Source organism: Vigna unguiculata, chromosome 5 (assembly GCF_004118075.2).
Source record: "Vigna unguiculata cultivar IT97K-499-35 chromosome 5, ASM411807v1, whole genome shotgun sequence".
Taxonomy (NCBI): Eukaryota; Viridiplantae; Streptophyta; class Magnoliopsida; order Fabales; family Fabaceae; genus Vigna; species Vigna unguiculata.
In genome coordinates this window covers 7,097,523-7,117,318 of record NC_040283.1, presented here as the reverse complement: position 1 = coordinate 7,117,318, position 19,796 = coordinate 7,097,523, and the positions used below count along the sequence as shown (strand labels likewise).

General features: G+C 29.8%; 1 protein-coding gene across 1 annotated transcript; it reads right to left on the bottom strand.

Moving 5' to 3' along the window:
* Nucleotides 1-1,894: 1,894 nt before the first annotated feature.
* On the bottom strand, nucleotides 1,895-17,392 carry LOC114183197. The gene is made up of 7 exons (XM_028070125.1): nucleotides 17,382-17,392; nucleotides 12,595-13,159; nucleotides 11,700-12,069; nucleotides 5,977-6,042; nucleotides 5,654-5,780; nucleotides 2,159-2,273; nucleotides 1,895-2,073 (listed from the first exon to the last, which is right to left on the bottom strand). Exons 1-7 carry the CDS (start codon nucleotides 17,390-17,392, stop codon nucleotides 2,062-2,064), a joined length of 1,266 nt encoding a protein of 421 aa, XP_027925926.1. The 3' UTR covers nucleotides 1,895-2,061.
* Nucleotides 17,393-19,796: the final 2,404 nt, after the last annotated feature.

Genomic DNA, 19,796 nt, shown 5'->3' with positions numbered 1-19,796 from the left:
AATGAGTATTTTAACCTTTTTTATATGCAGGTCGATTAAGTATAGTTCAAGTTTATAGTTTTAAAAGTAATATGTTTTTTTCTTATTAAACTATGATGTGCATGAAGCTCATTAAGAACGCAATATGAATATTATATTTGAAGGTCTTTTTCAAGTCAAATTCGTAAAAAAGGTCCGTTGAATTTTTTTTATAAAATAAGAACAAGTCGTTAGGGTGAAGGACGACATTACAAGTGAAGTCGTCCTCCACCCTGCCAGTTTCTTTTATTTTTTTCAAAAAGTAAAGTCGTCATCTATAAATCCGGTTTCAATTAATTTAAAAAAAGTGAAGTTGTTCTAGTAAATGACGACTTCACTTTTATTTTTATTTTTTTTATGTTGCAATTATAATTCGTTTTTATAAGATCTACATTTAGTCCTAGTTGCTTCTAAACTTCCACTGGAGGTGCTTCACATGAATCATCAAGTACCCATCAATCCTTATCTCTATCTCTGGCTGAACTCCACTCAGAGACTCCCCATTATTATTTTCCTTGTTCTTGCATTCAATTGAAATCTTGTGCCACCTACCCTTCTCATTAAACTTGGCTCTTTGGAGAACTTTTTCTTTCCAAAAATATGCTCTTTCTTCGAAACCAAAATAAAAATGAAAATGAAGAGGACGATTTCATTTTATAAATTAATAAATCGATTTTTTTTTTTAAAAAAAGAAACCGGTAGGGTGACGACTTAGACCTATTTTAAAAAACTTCAAATAAAAAAAAAAAATAAAAACCGCCAGAATACAATGGTATAATTCTCAATTGCAGACCCGATTCCTGTTCCAAATGCAAAAGGATATATTACATAATCTCAGATATAAATCAATTAAGGTTTAGGAATGAAAGGAGAAAAAATAATTAAGTTTAGTCTTCAAGAGTTACGAAACAAAAGTTAGAAAATAATAATATATAATCTATAATAATTAAATCACTATAAGAAAAAAAAAAGTACTTAACGTCGGTTAAAAGTTGATGCTAAATATTTATCTGTGTCGAATTTGTGTCGCATACGATTCCAAACTTATCCAAAATTATGGACGACAATTTATTGGTTTTGATATTTTGAAAGTCAAACTTTTTAAAATTTAAATTATTTTTTAACTAAAAAAGTTTAGTGTGTGGTCAAATTGACTCTAATGATTTTAATTTTTTATATAAAATTATTTAATGTTAATACGTTAAACATAAAATTAAATATAATATTACAAAAATTTATTAAGACTTTTTTTTTTCTTATCTCTTGAGGTAGTTAACTTATCTTTTCATTCTCATTCGGGGAATGTTTGACCAAGGACTCTCTATATGTGCAAAGTACTTATTTTATTAACATTTTAGAGAATATCATTGAAAACATGTAAACCAATAATGTTTTGGAAAAGACTTCTTGCAATGTTAATTAAAAGACAAAATGTTCTCTTAAGAGACATTTCCTACTTTATTCAAAATACATTTTTAAATTAAAAAACGTATTTCAAATTTCACGGAATAATATTTTTATATTATATAATTTGAAATATATTTTTAAATTCTAAATCTTATACTATCCAAATAAGTTTTGCATTATATAATTTGAAAGGTTCCCACTCAAACATTTTAAATTCTTAATACACTTATGGTAGAGAAGAAATTGCAATGTCACATTTATAGTTAGTGTGGACCTCTTACAATTATAATTGTTACATTTGAAACTTGATTTTAATCAACCATTAGTGTTACAGTTAGGGCTTATCGAGTTTTAATGAATCATGATTATTTTACTTTGGTCCTGAGAGAATGTTTACCAATTATTAATATTATATTTGGATCATATTGAACCTTGTCCTAATCAGTAATTAGTGACCTTGCAAAGAAACTTTAATAGAATTGAAGTTTGAGATGAAAATAGAATCATACCAACACAAAGCCAATTATAATGTAATTTTGAACAACTTTATTATGGGAAAAGGGAAGATAATGTGACTTCAGATGCTAGTAATTTCCTGAATCCTTCATCCACTTATCTCACACGCCTTAATTCTTGTCAGTAGCATATCTGCAACCACAAATTATTACAAAATGAATAAATTGGAACAACAATTAATTAACCATTTTTGTTAAAATAAGTGATAATTTTTTACCTCAGGATTAAAGGTGAGTGCCACTTTAAGCTCCCCACAGTAGTTTTGGTTCTTCACAACATTGTAAGAAGTTTCTGGAATGCTCCCCACATTCAACACGCCTTCCAGATTAATTCTGCATACATATGTGTGTGAGTGCACTTAGTTCAGAAAACGAATGAAATCACACAGTCAGGAACAACTAAAAAGAAGGGTACGTAGATTTGAGAAATGAACTATGTTTGTTATGCAGTGAGAGTGAAAGTGGGGATACAACAAGTCATCTATTATTTGAATGTAACGATTAAAGTATGATAAATGTGTAATATTTGGATACATGTTAATAATGTATATTATAATGAAGTAAGAAAAAATTTCAATCATTATCACCTAACCGAACTAAATAGAAAAGAAAAGTTATTTGGATGAGAATGTGAGTAACTATTTATTTGGAGTATATGAAATCAAAGAATTTATGATGTGTTTAGAAAAATAAAGGTGTATAAAAAAGAAATTCTATACTTACCCAGTTAAGGATATGGACACAGATAAGAACAAAAATAAGGATATGGACAGATAAGAACAAAAATAAAAAAATCATTTTTTCTATATTTTGATCGATATTTATGTCATGTTCAATGCATTAAAACTTTACAATAAGATACATATACATGTAATTACTTATAAATCATTATGACACATACTTACAATATGACATTATGTACTAACATAATTCATATAACATACTCTAGATAAATTAATTTATTCTGAAACAAAAGAGACTAATCTTAAAAGGAGAATACAAAATCATAGGAAGGAGTTTTGTCCTTATGTGACATTTGAACAATTCCAAGAATTGGACTAAAATAAGAGTGATGGCGTGAAAACATCAGTGACTAAATTAACAATATAACACTAGATATAAGATGAAATTTAGGATAAAAATGTATACAACAAATCTATCACATCTTATTCAATCTTATTCACTCTAAATCAATGTTGTGATGCCTCTGGCTTTTTATTGAAGTTACGTAAAGATAGTCAAATGATTAGTTCAAATCATTTGAACTTTTCATAGTATCACATCTTATTTACTCTAAATCAATATTGTGATGCCTCTGGCTTTTTATTGAAGTTACGTAAAGATAGTCAAATGATTAGTTCAAATCATTTGAACTTTTCATAGTAGACATACATGAAAACATACATAAATTTGTAATATTAATCCTATTATCAAGATGTAAAACAGGAGAAGACACAAAAATAGACTATAAAAATTAACTCTCGATAAAATAGAATATCTATACTGTAGGACTAAAGTATTTTAACATTTTAAAAAACAATTGATATATAAGAATTTGAGTGTCCCAAATACACTTATTTAAATACATATTTACTTGTCGATAGTAAAAAAAAAAAAAATTAGTCTATGCTATTTTCATTAAAGTTCATCACAAAGAAAAGTTACAGCAAAATTTATTAAATAAAGAATAAAACTTGCATGATGTTTTGTATTTCTATGAATACGTATCTCGTAATATTTTTCAACTACTTTATATCTACATGTTAATATTTAATTTGGTTTATATATATATTATTTTCAAATTAGTTTTAAAAACTGTGTTTATTATTATTTTATTAAAGTTCAGCATTTGAGTGACACTTGTAATTAAATTCTAACATCCCATTAACCCTCACATATGTAATTTTGGTCAAAGTTCAGCATCTGACTAATATCTGCATTTAAGCATTTAAAGTCTCAGTCTTGCATGACACACACACATATATATATATATATATATATATATATATATATATATATATATATATATATATATATATATATATATATATATATATATTTCTAATTGTCTCTGTAAACTAAATTATATACCCAATTCATTATTTGTATTCTATGAAAAGCAGATAAAATATCATCTTAGTAAAAGGTTCCTATGTCATAACTGAAATTAAGTTTTATAATGAACTATTCACATGTTATTTACTAAAAATATTAAAAATGATGTTTTGGATAATTATTTATAATACTATAAGCGGAATAGAGTAAATGTATAGTTAAAAAAACACAAAAATAAAATAAACAGACAAAATGAAATAATAGATTTTTTAAATTTTCTAGAAGGAATATTTACAGGAAAAAAAATAGATATATAATCAGCTATCAATAAAGTCATAATTGATTATATTAACAATTAAAATTTTAAATAATAAATAAAAATTTGATTAATTTAAAGTTTTGTAACATGTAAAGTAATATACTTTCATATATTATTATTTTAAAATATAATTCTTTATTTGTTAAAAGAATATAAATAATTGTTATTTTAACTTAATTTTAATTTATATTTTTAAAAATTAATTTTTATAATTGTTATAAAAATATTTTTTTCATCAATCAAATCATCTACCATATTTTCATTCATTTTTATTCACTTTTTTCTGTCTTTTTTATTTCTCAATTCAAACAACTTTCTTTGTTCACTACCTCTTCTATCCAAAAGTATTCTATACACTCTTAAAATAAAAATAATAGAACAAACATGTACAATCCAAAATAATAATAAAATATTTTTTATATCTAAAATAAAATAATATAATAAGATTTTATTTTATAGGAATAAAAATGTACGACCCTTAGCCCATGAGAAATTAAAAAAAAATTATATAAAATACATCCTCATATTTTTAATATTACACAAAATCTTTTCGTTGTATAATTTAAAAAAAAAAACCTTTTTTCTAATATTTTCCTATTTTTCTTTTCTATTTACATATTTTGTATGCTCGTAAAACAAGCTTATGGTAATGAAGGAGGATTTGAACCTGGAGGAAGCATTGACCTTAATTACCTAAGCAGTGGAGAAATGCAGCAGATTGAAGGAGTTAACAGGTGAAGGAGGATTTGAAAAGATTGACAAATATCTTCTCCATGCACCCTTTAGTTTCACAGAAAAATAAAAACAAAAAACAAATTCAGCCCATCAGATTCTCCCTGTCTCTTGTCCCAACCGCGAGCCAATACGGATTGAACAAACTCCAAACACAGCCCCAGTTTCTTGGGTTCGATGTGAGTCAATCCTGGGACAGCATCCTTAAAGAAAAAAATTCTAGGTAATGAGTCTTAGGATGTCCAAAGGCGTGATCCCATCAATGGTTCTCACATCACCACAGCCACCATGTCCGGTGACACCATCTCCGCCTTAACCCATTTTCATGAGTTTACCAATTGGACATCAAAAGAAAGAAGCAGAAAAAAAAATGTAAAATAATATTTTTTTCTTAAAACTTTAAAGAAAATTAAGTTTGTACAATGAAAAGATATATTTAATGTATGATTCAAGTATAAGAATGAGATTTGTATAAATTTTCAATCCAATTTGTACCTTACTGTAAATATTTTTAACTCAATATAATGTGTTAGCAACATTTTTACTCTTAATCCAATCAGAAGAAAATTTATAACTTGCTACAATGGTAAGAAGATTTTTTACTAACCTTGTCTCGCCAAGGAAATCATCACTAGTAAACGTATCCTTGTCCATTAGCCTCAGATTAAGTTCAGTGGCACTGTCACAAATAGTGAAAAGAAAGCTTTCATTCCAATGGGGTTTAGACCCTGCACCTGTAACACACATCTTATTCCCCTTCTAATTAATATATCAAAAAAAATCTAATCAAGCACTTTTTTTTACATCTGCAGAATTCAAATACTTATGACCTTATTTAAGATTAGTATTATTAGTTTTATAAAATTGTTGAAAAATATATCAAAGCCAAAACTGAGAAAATAACAATAAAGAAAGCAAAATAATGTACACCTTTAGCCACAGTGCTTCGGTGCTCCTGATTGCGATAAGTGAGAATCACATAAGGATCCATTTTCCCTGTTCATCAAAAATATACACAGAACTGATAATCTTTGACTATTTTGAATTTTTAAATAAAAGTTTAACTGTAGAAATAAAAGAAATAAGAAGAAGAGCCATTGAATTCAAAAGTACTTTGAGACCGCAATTTTTTTTGAAAAAAATTTCTAAGCCAAAGTACGTCTAGATTCGCATTTCTTACCGAAAAAATCACTGTTGTGAAGGCCTTTTGCGCTTATTAGAATAACTTCAAGCGTCCCAGGAGGCATCTTTAGCTCAAAACCTCTTACAAATTATTAGAAACTAAAGCAAAAAAAATATATATATATATATATATATATAATTTAATAAGAAGTTAATTAAGTTGAATGATAATCATTGTGATTAACTCTATCAAAATTTACGAAAAATAATAAATAAGAAATAAAGATAGAGAAACGTGTAGAAAGAGAAAGGATTAACTTTGCATGCACAGATAGCAGCAAGATGACAATAAGGTTTTATACTAAAATTAATAGATGTATATACACAGCATTTAATTTTCAAATAAATGGCAGTGTTTCTTTTGGCAAATTAATATTTTGGTTTAATAGCCTTCTATTCAGAATTGAAATTCCATAAAAAAAAATACATATATTTTCTTTTATAAAAGATTTAGTAAAAGCACACAGTAAATAATAAATGAGAAAGAAAACAAATTCACATGTGACTGGATTACATGATACAATACAACAAAATTAGGGGTGGCAAACGGGCCAGCCCGGCCCGTTTTGGTCCGGCCTGTATGTGGCCCGTCAAAAAACGGGCCGAGACAGGCTGACCCGTCAAATAGAAACGGGTCAATAATCACAACCTGTCCCGTATAGGACGGGCTAACGGGCCGGGCTGGGCTGGCCCGTCTAGTTTTTTTTTTAATTTTTTTAATTAGTTTTCAAATTTTTTAATTTGTTTTATTTTTTAAATTTGTTTATATATACATATAAATTATTATTAAAGTCATACTTAATCAAATAAAATATTATTTTAACTTTTAATTGATTAGTTAATATTTTTAATTAGATAAGTTAAAATAATTATTAAATTTACATATTAAATTATTCAATTATAACTAATAATTCAAACTTAATTTGTAGGTGTTAATGATTTAAATTACAATACTATTATATATTTCTACATTTAAAATATATAATCTAAAAAATTAATCTTTTTAATTATTTTTATTTTATTTTATTTTTTTAAAACGGGCCAACGGGCCAGGACGGGTCAGCCCGTACTTTGGCCCGTCAAGTTGACGGGCTGGACGGAACGGGCCAGAACGGGCTGACGGGTTGAAATCTTCAACCCAGCTCGTTCCTTTTACCACGGGCTGACGGGCTGGCCTGTTGGACCCAGCCCGTTTTGCCACCCCTAAACAAAATAGCAAAAAGAATATGGAAATATCTGAGCTAAAATTTAGTAAAAATAATTCAAGTTTAGAGAATTGAAATATAAACCAATTTCAATATATTTAATTTCATGATTATAAAAACATCCTTAAAATTATTTAAAATCAACATATTAAATATTAAGAGGTTAATTTAGTAAATATTGTTTTTTTTCATAAAATAAAATAAAAAACCTAATGAATTAACATCCAGAATGAGATTTTAAGGATTTTATTTATATTTGAATACAAAAGGAAGTACTTAATGCATGTTTGAGTTGATGTCGAGTTTATTGTTATCTGTTCTGCATTGATAATACTTATATATAAATTAATTATTTTTCTTCTATAATATTAATAATTTTAATAAATAAAAATGTAACTGAGCTTAGTAATATATTAAAAGTGTCTTTTATTGCGCATTACATTATGCTTGTATAGAAATTAATTACGTATTTTCCTTATATAGTACATAACATTTTTTATTGTATTGAATAAACATAAAATGAGATAAATTATAATATATTAAATCTTATTGCCATTGAATTGTACTTCAAATTATACTTATATATAAATTAATTATTTTTCTTTATATAAAATATAACGCAACATATTTATCGTATTTGATAAAAACATGAAAAGTATGTAATTAATTATTGATTATACTTATACATAAATTGAATAAATATTTTCTTTATATATAAAATTTAGGCTTAAATTCTAATTTAGTTCTTAATTTTCTTAAGTTTATTTAATATAGTCCATTTTTTAATGAAGTCTTAATTTTTGTCAATTTAGTCATTTGTAGTAAAGTTTAAATAGTTAAAAGACATCTTAATAGTGTATGTCACTTGTCAATTCGTGATTTTTTGTTTTATTTTTATTTTTCTTAATTTAAAAAAATTGTTTACATGTCTAATCAGCATCATGCCACGTGGTCGTAAGAGTGTCACGTGTTAATGTCAGTACGACGGTTGTCATTACTTATGTTTAATTCAGTTCCTATAATATTATTTTGATTCAATTATTCTCAATTATTTTTTTAAATGGAACAATTTTGTCCATCTCTAAATTGAAATCAAATTTAATTTTTATATAAATATACACCCCTCTTCTCTTTTTTCCTCCAATGTCGTCCACCTCCCTCGAATGGAACAACACTGAGCACTACGTATTACCATACCTTCACCACTTTCACTACACATAGAACACTGCAAAACTGTAAAAAATGTTCAACCTTTCACACTCTCATCCTCTCCATCTACACCCATTTCCACTCACCATCTACATCTTCATCCATTCACCATTGTCACCTTGCTTCGCCCTCATCGTGAGTGACATCAAATTGATCATGAAGAGAGAATGAAGGTTTGCTAGAGATGGAAGCCATGGAGGAGTGTTAAGCGATTTTTGGAGAGCGAGAAAGGAATTCTGTCAACGACACTAACAACATCTCCAGTAAAGGGCACCACAATGACTTGACAGTGGAAGGGAGACACACTCGTGCACTAGTACAAAAATTATGTTCTACATTGTTTTTTATAGCCTATTACATCGGTTTTAGACTCGATGTAATAATTAGCGATATAATAAATTTGGTACCCTTTACATCGGTTATGGAACAACCTATGTAACACACGGTATTAGAAAGAAACAAATACAAATATTAATATATCCAATGACCATTATAGAAATATTTATATAAATAATAAAGGTTGAGTCAATATATATAATAAATGATTTCATTTTAACCATGGCAAAAACCTTGAAACTGTCTGAAAAAGACACCTAATTTAACACAAGTAACTAATACATCGCGTGTAAAATCCTACCAAAGAAACTAATACAAGTAACTAACATCCATGTGTGGAGAGGGTGAACCAAAGAAACTTAAATATTTTTCAGCATTTTGGTAATATTTTTTGTTTTTCACTCTCTACTACTCCATGGAAACACATTCTAGCTGTCGTTGTTTAAAAGGTTGTAGTGTTGAGTAAAGCTATGATACCGAGCAAGTATAGGACCACCATGAGCAAATACGTATCTAAAATCACAGAATTTGCCTTAGATAAATTGAAAGTAATATGGGTTGTGGCACTATGGTTGGTCATAAACTTGGTGCTTTATATATGGAAGTTCAAACAATACAGACAAAAAGGTGCCTATGAAGTCATGGGTTATTGTGTCCGCTTTGCAAAGGGAGCTGCTAAGACTCTCAAGCTCAACATGGCTCTGATTGTCCTAACCATGTGCAGAAGAACACTTACGAAGCTAAGAGAATAGTTTCTAAGTCGAATAATCCCTTTTGATGACAATATAAACTTTCACAAGACGATTGCAGTAGCTGTAGTTATAGGTACTTTGAATTTTGATAGGCCACAATCTCACAGTGTTTATAAATCAGTTGACAGTATGTTTGATTAATGCAGACTTGGATGTTTCACTTTAATGATTAAAGCATGAAAAATGTGAGAGAAGAATTCAATGATGCCCTAATATAAAAGTCCAATACCACTTTGTTCAGATGGACTAGAGGTGCATGTTTTTCTAGGTTACTTTACGGACTCTGATATGATTTCTATCTGGAATTTCTGTCTTTATATCTCAGATCATTAACTTTTTTTATTTCTTGATCATAGAATAAAATGGTACTTTATAATAATAAATGATTTACCAACATATTAGGTTAATTTAATAAAAGTTATTATTAATTAATTAATTAATTACCTGAGAATGAAAGTTATTATAAAATAATTCAATATATACAAAGATTGAATTATTTTATATATTCATTAATGTATATATAAAAAAATTAATTAATGAAAGTTATTATAAAATAATTCAATATATACATTTGACGAGGATTTTTGGATACGAGAAGTCACCATTGACAAGCTTGGAATCTACATATAATGGGCAAATATTCCTAAATTCCATTTTGTACAAAATACTTAATCCATTAAATCTACAACTGAACAAGAAAAGTCACAATAATATGTTTCCTTTTTGAAAATGACTTTACATTTTTTAGTTGGCTCTTTATAACTATACAGATGGGATACAAGCTATAGAAATTTTATTTTGTTGAGAAGAAGCTCTCTAGCTTCTTAACTGTCACATGTTCCATTGAAAGGCCTATGGTTTCATTGGTCTAATAGTATACAGGAGACTCAATGGTAGACTTATCTGAAGATAAGAAGTTGAAGATTTTTAAAATTGTTCTTTCTTAACTCACAACTGCTTTCCAAGAACAACCATGTGAAGACCCTACTAGAGACAAAACGAATAATACACAAGAAATGTCCTAGCACTATACATGACCAAACCCCAAGGATTCAAGTATAAAAGTGGAATGTATATTTTCATCAAGTGTCCAAATATATCCAGTTTTGAATGGTGATTACCTATATCATTGGATAACAATGACCATAGAAAATATTTCTGCAAAAAATTAATCAGATTGGGATAGCGGGTGGGAAACTTACTTATAGATAGTTTATGCATTGTTTTTGGTATTTTGGCATATTCCATGACATCCTGATTTTTAACCAGGTTGCCTCTTTCACCAGTGAGAAAAAAGCAATAAAAAAGTATAATAACAAGTTAAGAATATCTTATATTACAACTGTTGAACAAGGGCTGGCTTCAGGGTTTGGAATGGGAATACTTTTGTTGATTATATTTTCCACCTATGCACTTGCCATGTGGTATGGTTCTAAACTGATCATTGAGAAAGGCTATGGTGGTGGAACTGTTTTCAACATTATCATTTCAATCAATACTGATGCAATGTAAGTGACACAATGTTTTTCTTTAAGTCTCTGGAGCTCTGTTTTTGTTCGATGATCATCAATAGTATTTTATTTAGTTAATTTACATCCCTTGAGAATCTGTTAAACTAGGGCCCTTGGTCAGGCAACCCCTTGCGTGAATTTGAAGAATTTTCAAGTTAGATGGATTAGAGAACAAATTGGACTTGTAGAGAAAGGTAATAAATTTGAACCTACTGTTTCAGTTCCGAGTTCAGGCTTTCATTCAAAACAAGGGTGAATAGAAACTCTTTGTTCTTAGCTTATCAAAATGATCTACAAATATTAATACTATCTACTGTTTCCAGCATTAGATATCCAAACATCCTCGTCAAAGGACCTGACACCCTACGAAGCCCCATCACAAAGCTCTTTGACTATTTTCAAACAAATAGCAACTCATTGAAACTGAAATGAAAAATAAATCTGAAAGTGGAGCATACCAGAGAACATAGACACGCCGATGACTGCGCGACGATGAAAGTGAACCGATGACGGCGCGGCGACGAAGAGAACTGACGACGGGGCGACGACGAAGGTGAACTGATACGGCTCGACAACGAGGGTGAATCGCGTGACGACCACGGGAAGTGATGACAGCGCGACGACCACCGGAAGTGATGACGGCGCGACGAGCACGGTGGTAAGTCGATGGCCGTGAGACGGTGTGCGATTGATGATGGACGGTGTGAAGGGTTTCACAATCAGTGGTGATGGAGTCCAGAAGAGGAAGCCCTGATGGAAATAGGGTTTAATTTGGACAGTGAGTGAGTGGAAACTAAGAATTAGCAAAGTGGAGGGAAAAATTATAGCCTTTTTATTTTTTTTAGACACTGATTTCACTAACACATTGATACGTGGCGCTTCCGAAATTATTAAATTTATTTTTTAAAATTTATTATAGACAACAGTTTTATGGTATAGCCCACACATTTAAAGGCAACATGGAAATAAATGTGGCATAAAGTATCCACATTTTGTAAAACGTTGCCATTGGAATACTTTAAGCGATGTGTGTAAAATTGTTGCCTATACTATGATTAGGCAACACTTTTATAGTCGTGGACAAATTTAGTGTTGCCTAAAGTCATTTTTGATGTAGTGATTTCAGTGCTCGAGCTAGCAATCTTCATTGGAAAAGAATGAAAACTTATGCAATATCCATTTTTAACAAAATAATTACACAGAATAGAAATCCAGCAAGCCTTGAGCCACTCAATATGGAAGCATTTATAGAGGGTAGTATTTAACAAAAGATAATCAAATCAAATGTCAAAGCAACAACAACTTTCACTCAAAGTATTTTAACATGAATAACAATCTATATGGCAAACTAACACTTATGATGAAAAAAGCAGCAATGACGTTGAACAGAGTAGCAGCGATGTCGAATGGAACAACAACGACATCGAACAGAGCAGCAACGACAGGCAGAGTAGGGACGACGAACAAAGCAGATCCAGTGGTGATGACGAACGAGTAGATCCAGTGACGACGAACAAGCAAATCCAGTGACGATGATGATGATGAGAGGATCAGATCTAGCAACAACGGCGATGAACATAGCTGATCCAGCAGCGGCGACGACGAGCATAGTAAATCCAACAGTGGCGGCGACAAGCGAAGCAAATCCAGCAACGGTGACGACGAACAGAGCATATGTAGCAACGAAGCAATGAGAAGAACAAATCTAGCATAAGTAGGGTCAGCAAAGTAGATCCAACAATGCCAAGAACGAGCAGAGTACAGCGGAGCACCAACGACATCGAGCAAACCACTGTTGGCTTGAGGAGCAACGAGGGTGAGCAGACCAACAATGTTGAACAAAGATTTGAGAGAAAAACGAAAATCCAAAGATGAATATGAAGAGGAAGGAAGTTGTGTTCCGGGAAAAGATTTCGGGCTTCAATGGGAGAGAAAAGATTTGAAGAATAAGAAAGAAATGAGTACTACGTTGGTCTGAGGGAGTCTTTGAGATTTTTAAGCCAATGTTACATCAGTTTTAATTACAACCGATGTAATATGTGTTTCTTTAATTACAAAATTGCCACCACATTTTTATTACATCATTTTTTACTAAATCAATGTAATGTATTGTTGTTAAAATGTAATTTTGTACTAGTGGTGGCATGGAGGTGCACAAAAACTTTAATGGAGTTGTAGAATTGGAGATGGATGAGCCTTATCCATTTTGGATTGTATAATTAGTAACATAAATCTTATATTTTAGATTATACAATCTGGAATGTAAAATAAAAAATGTATTCAAATTATACAATCTATGATACAAATTTTGTATTGTAAATCCATAATGTCTTTCTGATTTTGCATTCAGAATTGTATAATCCATAATGTAAAATTTGTATTATGAATTGTATAAAAATTTATTTTGGATTGTGTAATGTGAAATGTAAATAAAAATATATTTCGAATTGTATAATTCAGAATATAAAATAAAAAATACATTTCAAATCATATAATCCATAACTAAAAAAAGAAAAAAGAAGGTAAAATTAAAATTTCCAAATATATGGGGTATAGGAACAAACTATGGAGGTTTAGAAGAAGCACCCAATAAATTAATATGCAATACTCTCTATCATTTTAATTGTAGTTTCATACGAACAAAAACACATTAAATTACAATAGATAATCCTCTCTCTATCGTTTTAATTCACGCATGCTAAGAAAAATATAATATATGCATAAAAAATTCCAATTTTACTTAATTAACCTTATTATAACTAATTTTTCTTTCGGGAAATATTTTTTTGATAAAATTTCCTTTTGACAAAATTTTCATAAATAAAATTAAATAGATTAATTTTTATTTTTAGATCAAGATAAAATAATAAAATAGTATTTTTTTTATCATATTAGGAAGTTTGTCAAAATTTATCGAATTTTTTTGTCAAATCATCATTTTTCTTTTCTTAAATCATCCATTTTTCTAACTTCTCATTACGTTTTATCGATACAAATATATATAAAAAAAAACAATATTAATATTCCGCGTAAACATTTATTTTATAATGTCTTAATGTTTAAATTAATTAGGTGTATTATTTAAAAAATAAAGTAAACAATAACATGAACCTAAATATGAACTACTACAAAAGTGCCTTTGAAATAAATATAAACTAATTTTCTTATAATGAAAAATAGTTACAATTTAATATAAATGCTATATATATATATATATATATATCAATTTGTCTATTAAATTTTAAATAGAACAGAGAATACAAATATCGTTTTATAAAAGTATAAAAATATTTTTATTTATTAAAAATATATAAAAGAAAAATATTTATTTGTAAATGATAAAAATATTGAAGAGTTTGAATGTGGAGCGTTGACAGTGCATCAGGTGAGATGTTCATTCATGAATCATGATTGTATGTTGGAAGTATGGTTTACATAGAAAACTAATTAAGGATCTTTAAGATTTAAAATTCTCACACGCAGTGACGGAACTTGACCAAAAATTTTAGGGTGATCAAATTATATTTGTTATATATAAATTATTTCTTTAATTAAAAAATCAATTTTTTTAATTAAAAAAAAATCAATTTCTTTATATTATTATTTTTATTCAAAATAAGCACTCATGACAATAGAATCTAAATAATATAACAATGGATAATTTTCTAGACACATTTGATATGGACCCCATTTTAGATAAGCCATTTGTACCTCATCAATTTAATTTGGTGGGTATTGCCAAATTTGAAGACGCTTTTCCGGATCACGTTTTAAAAGTATTTTCAAATTCATTATATGTAACTTTAGGAACCTTAGAGAGTTGTTTTTCATTTTCTTCAATATTTGGATTCTCATGAAGTTTCTCAATTTTAGATGATGTAAATGCATTTTTTTCATCTTTATCACAAGCCTTCCTCTTGAAAAAAGAATCAATTCTTTTACTCTTTATCATAATTTTTCTAATATAAAATTTTCACCTCTCACCTATTTACAAAAAGATAAAATTATGAATAATTAAATCTTAAAAGCAAGACTCAATATTTTAAGAAAATTAATAACTTCTAAATGATTAGCTTTCCTTACCTTAGAGTAGATTCCTAAACTTGTTCTTCCCTTACACAACTTCAAAGCCTAAAATAGCTTTATCTACACAAAGAAGAGTTTGATCAACAATTAAAGCATGATTTTATGATTTCTAACAGATAAAGATATACTTAGAGCGTAGAAAAGCCACATACAAGAGAGAAACATATTGCTTCAAAAATAAAAAGGAAAAGATGAACTTACTCAAAAGAAGAAATTGTTCGGTCCAAAATGTTCCTTAACTCTTCAATTTTGTCGTAGTGCAATTTGATTTTTAAAATAATAAAAAATTGAAGGTGAAAATTGAGATGAAAATAAAACGAGAGAAAGAGATGAAAGCACGGAAGAGAGAAACTAAATAAAAAAATTTTAAAAATTATATTAGAAAAAAAACGTAATTTTTAAATTTTAAAAAAGATTTTTCAAACTAAATTAATATAAATAAGGTAATAATATATAAATAAGTAATAATATATAAATAAAGTAATAATATATAAATATATTTTTTAAAATATATAGAAAATAAAATAAAATAAAAATCAATTAATATAAATAAAATAAAAATTTATAAAAATTATTTTTTAAATATATAGAAAAAAATTAAAAAAAAAATTGTTGGGGGAGCCGTGGCTCCACCCTGTCCCTTCATACTTCCACCAATGCTCACACGATAAATCATAATAGAGCACTAATCAACCTTGATCCATGAGAGATCCTATGAATATGTGTTCTTCAATTTATAATCTTCTGTGCTTTTCAACCACTGTGTCCCAATCTATCTCTTTGTCTTTCTTTCTCTTCTCACACGTTCTTGATAGGTTATTGTGAAAAGAACCTTATAGCCAGAGACAGAACCCCAATTCCTTTTATAAACCAACGTCCATCAAGTTGGTTTTTATTTTATCTTTATCTTTATTTTATTTTATTATCACTTCCCATAATTAAAGATACAGAAATAATAAGAGTCATGACGATCACACATCATTTGATCGACATGATCCCTTCCATGTACTATTATATCATCCATTTCTCCTTAATATGACCTTAAAAACGAGAAGTCCATAATGGTTCAAACATAATGTCATTTTACAAAGCAATAACATAACATAATTTGTTTTCTTCATCATAATTTGCATGCATAAACATAAAGAAGAAAACACAGATTTCAGAAATTTATACATTAGGGAGCTCAGAGTGTCACATAAATATTCAAAACATTAACATTCAACATTCACTAGTAAACTTAATGCCCATATTCTTTACATGACCATCATACAATTTGGGCGGTAACCCTTTTGTTAAAGGGTCAGCAATCATAAGATCTGTGCTAATATGTTCTATTGACACTTTACGTTTCTGAACTTCTTCTTTAACGACAAAGTATTTCAACTCCATATGTTTAGCACCTTTAGAATACTTGTCATTTTTAGAAAAGAAGACTGTTGCGGAATTATCACAATAAGTTTTCAGCGGCTTGGAAATACTGTCGACTATTCCAAGTCCTGAAATAAAGTTTCGCAACCAATTAGCCTGAACTGTGGCCTCAAAGCATGCCACAAATTCAGCTTCCATGGTGGATGCAGCAATGACAGACTGCTTCACACTTTTCCATGAAATCGCTCCTCCGGCTAAAAGATACATATAACTAAATGTAGACTTTCTTGTATCCACACAGCCGACAAAGTCTGAATCTGTATAACCTATCACCTCAAGGTGATCAGATTTTCTATAAGTAAGCATGTGATTCTTTGTTCCTTGTAGGTATCTTAAAACTTTCTTTGCAGCTTTCCAATGCTCCAGACCTGGATTACTTTGGTATCTACCAAGCATACCAACTGCAAAGCTAATATCTGGCCTCGTACATGTTTGAGCATACATCAAACTCCCAACAACAGATGCATAAGGGATATTTTCCATATGTTTCCGTTCCAAATCATTCTTTGGACATTGCATGAGACTAAACTTGTCTCCTTTATGTATTGGAACAGGAGATGCTGAACATTTATCCATTCTGAATCTCTCTAAAACTTTATTAATATATGCATTCTGAGACAAACCTAACCGTCATTGTGATCTGTCACAGAATATTTCTATTCATATCACATAGTATGCCTCACCCATATCTTTCATTTCAAAGTTATTAGAGAGAAACCTCTTAGTCTCACTTAATAGACCAAGATCATTAGTCGCAAGCAAGATATCATCAACATACAAAATCAGAAATATAAACTTACTCCCACTGACCTTCAGATATATACACCGATCAACGGTGTTTTCCTTAAATCCAAAGGACACAATAGTATCATTGAACTTAAGATACCATTGCCGAGAAGCTTGTTTAAGTCCATATATCGATCTCTTAAGTTTACACACCATGTGCTCCTTTCCTTCTTCAGCGAACCCCACCGGTTGGTCCATATAGACATCCTCTTCTAAATCCCCATTCAGAAAAGCAGTTTTAACATCCATTTGATGCAACTCAATATCATAATGAACTACTAATGCCATGATAATTCTAAAAGAATCTTTCTTAGAAACAGGCGAAAATGTTTCCTTATAGTCAATGTCATCCTTCTGAGTAAAACCTTTGGCAACAAGATGGGCCTTGTAACGTTCAATATTGCCTTGAGAGTCACGCTTAGTCTTAAAGACCCATTTACACCCAACTCTCTTTTATCCTTCTGACAATTCCACAAGGTTCCATACGTCATTATGTGCCATTGATTTAAGCTCATCTTTCATGGCATCTAACCACTTATCATAATTATCACCATTAATGGCTTTTGAAAAAGAAATTGGATCATTATCAATACTTAAGTCATTGTCTGACTCTTGTAGATAAACCACATAGTCATTCGAAATAGCAAACTTTCTATCTCTGTGATATCTTCTTAATACTATTTCTTGTGATTGTTCTATTATCGGTTCATTATTAACCTCGGGATCATTAATTTGTTGTTCTTCTTGATTGTTGTGAGTTTCTAAAACGTGTGGAACAACAACTCTTGATAAAGAAGTACTAGTTATAGGAACTTGTACTCTAACTTCCTTAATCTCCACATTTCGTGAAGCTTCACTCCCTCTGGTTTCACCATTTTCAATGAACCGAGCATTTTAAGTTTCAACGATTCTTGTACTATGGGTAGGACAGTAAAACATATACCCTTTTGATTTTTCTGGATAACCAATGAAAAATCCATTGATTGTTCTTTCATCCAGTTTCTTTTTTTGCGGATTGTATATTCTTACTTCTGCCTGACAACCCCAAACATGCAGGTGTCTCAAACTGGGTTTCCTATTCGTCCATAACTCAAAAGGAGTCTTTTGAACAACTTTACTAGGAACCCTGTTCAACAAATACATGGCAGTTTTTAAAGCATACATCCACAATGATACAGGTAAACATGAATTACTTAACATACTCCTAACCATATCCATTAAGGTTCGATTACGCCTTTCTGATACACCATTTTGTTGTGGTGTGTCTGGCATTGTGTATTGAGCACAAATACCACGTTTCTCAAGGAACTTAGCGAACGGATCAGGGTGTTGTCCACTTTCATCATATCTTCCATAATACTCACCACCTCTATCAGACCTTACGATTTTCACCTTTCTGTCTAATTGCCTTTCCACTTCATTTATATAAACTTCCAAGGCATTTACTGTCTAAGATTTCTCATGCAGTAGATAGACATGTCCATAACGCGAAAAATCATCAATAAAGGTGATGAAGTACTTCTCTTTATTGAAAGAATTTACACCAAATGGACTACATATATCGGTGTGTATGATTTCAAGAAGCTGAGTGCTTCTCGTGACTCCTTTCTTTGTGTGTTTAGTTTGTTTGCCTTTAATACAATCTACACACACATTTAGATCAGTAAAATCTCAATCCGGAAGGATTTCATTCTTTACTAATCTGTGCATTCTTTCTTTGAAAATATGTCCCAAACATTTATGCCACAAGTAAGCAGATCGTTCATCCACTAAACTACGTTTAGTGCCAACATTGTGATGCAAAGTCATAAGAGTTTCAACATATAAATTATCCAAATTCAATTTATAAACCATCATAAAGTGTACCAGATCCAATCATAAAAGTACGCTTAAACAAACTGAAACAACCATTCCCAAACTTAAAAGAGTATCCAGCAACATCAAGCTTAGACAAAGAAATTAAATTTCTAGTGATACTAGGTACATAAAAAGTATCCATAAGGTCTAAGTGATATCCAGTGTCGAGGATTAGACGATAAGTCTCGACCGTTTCCACTAGAACTTTCTCTTTATTGCCCATGAAGACAAACTTCTCATTTGGGTTTATGGTTCGGGTTGTAAGAAATCCCTGCATCACATTAGAAACATGAGTCGTACATCCAGAATCAATCCACCATGTATTATGGGGAACTTCAGTTAAGTTTGATTCGGAACATACATAAGCATTATGCTCACCTTTCTTTTCGAACCAA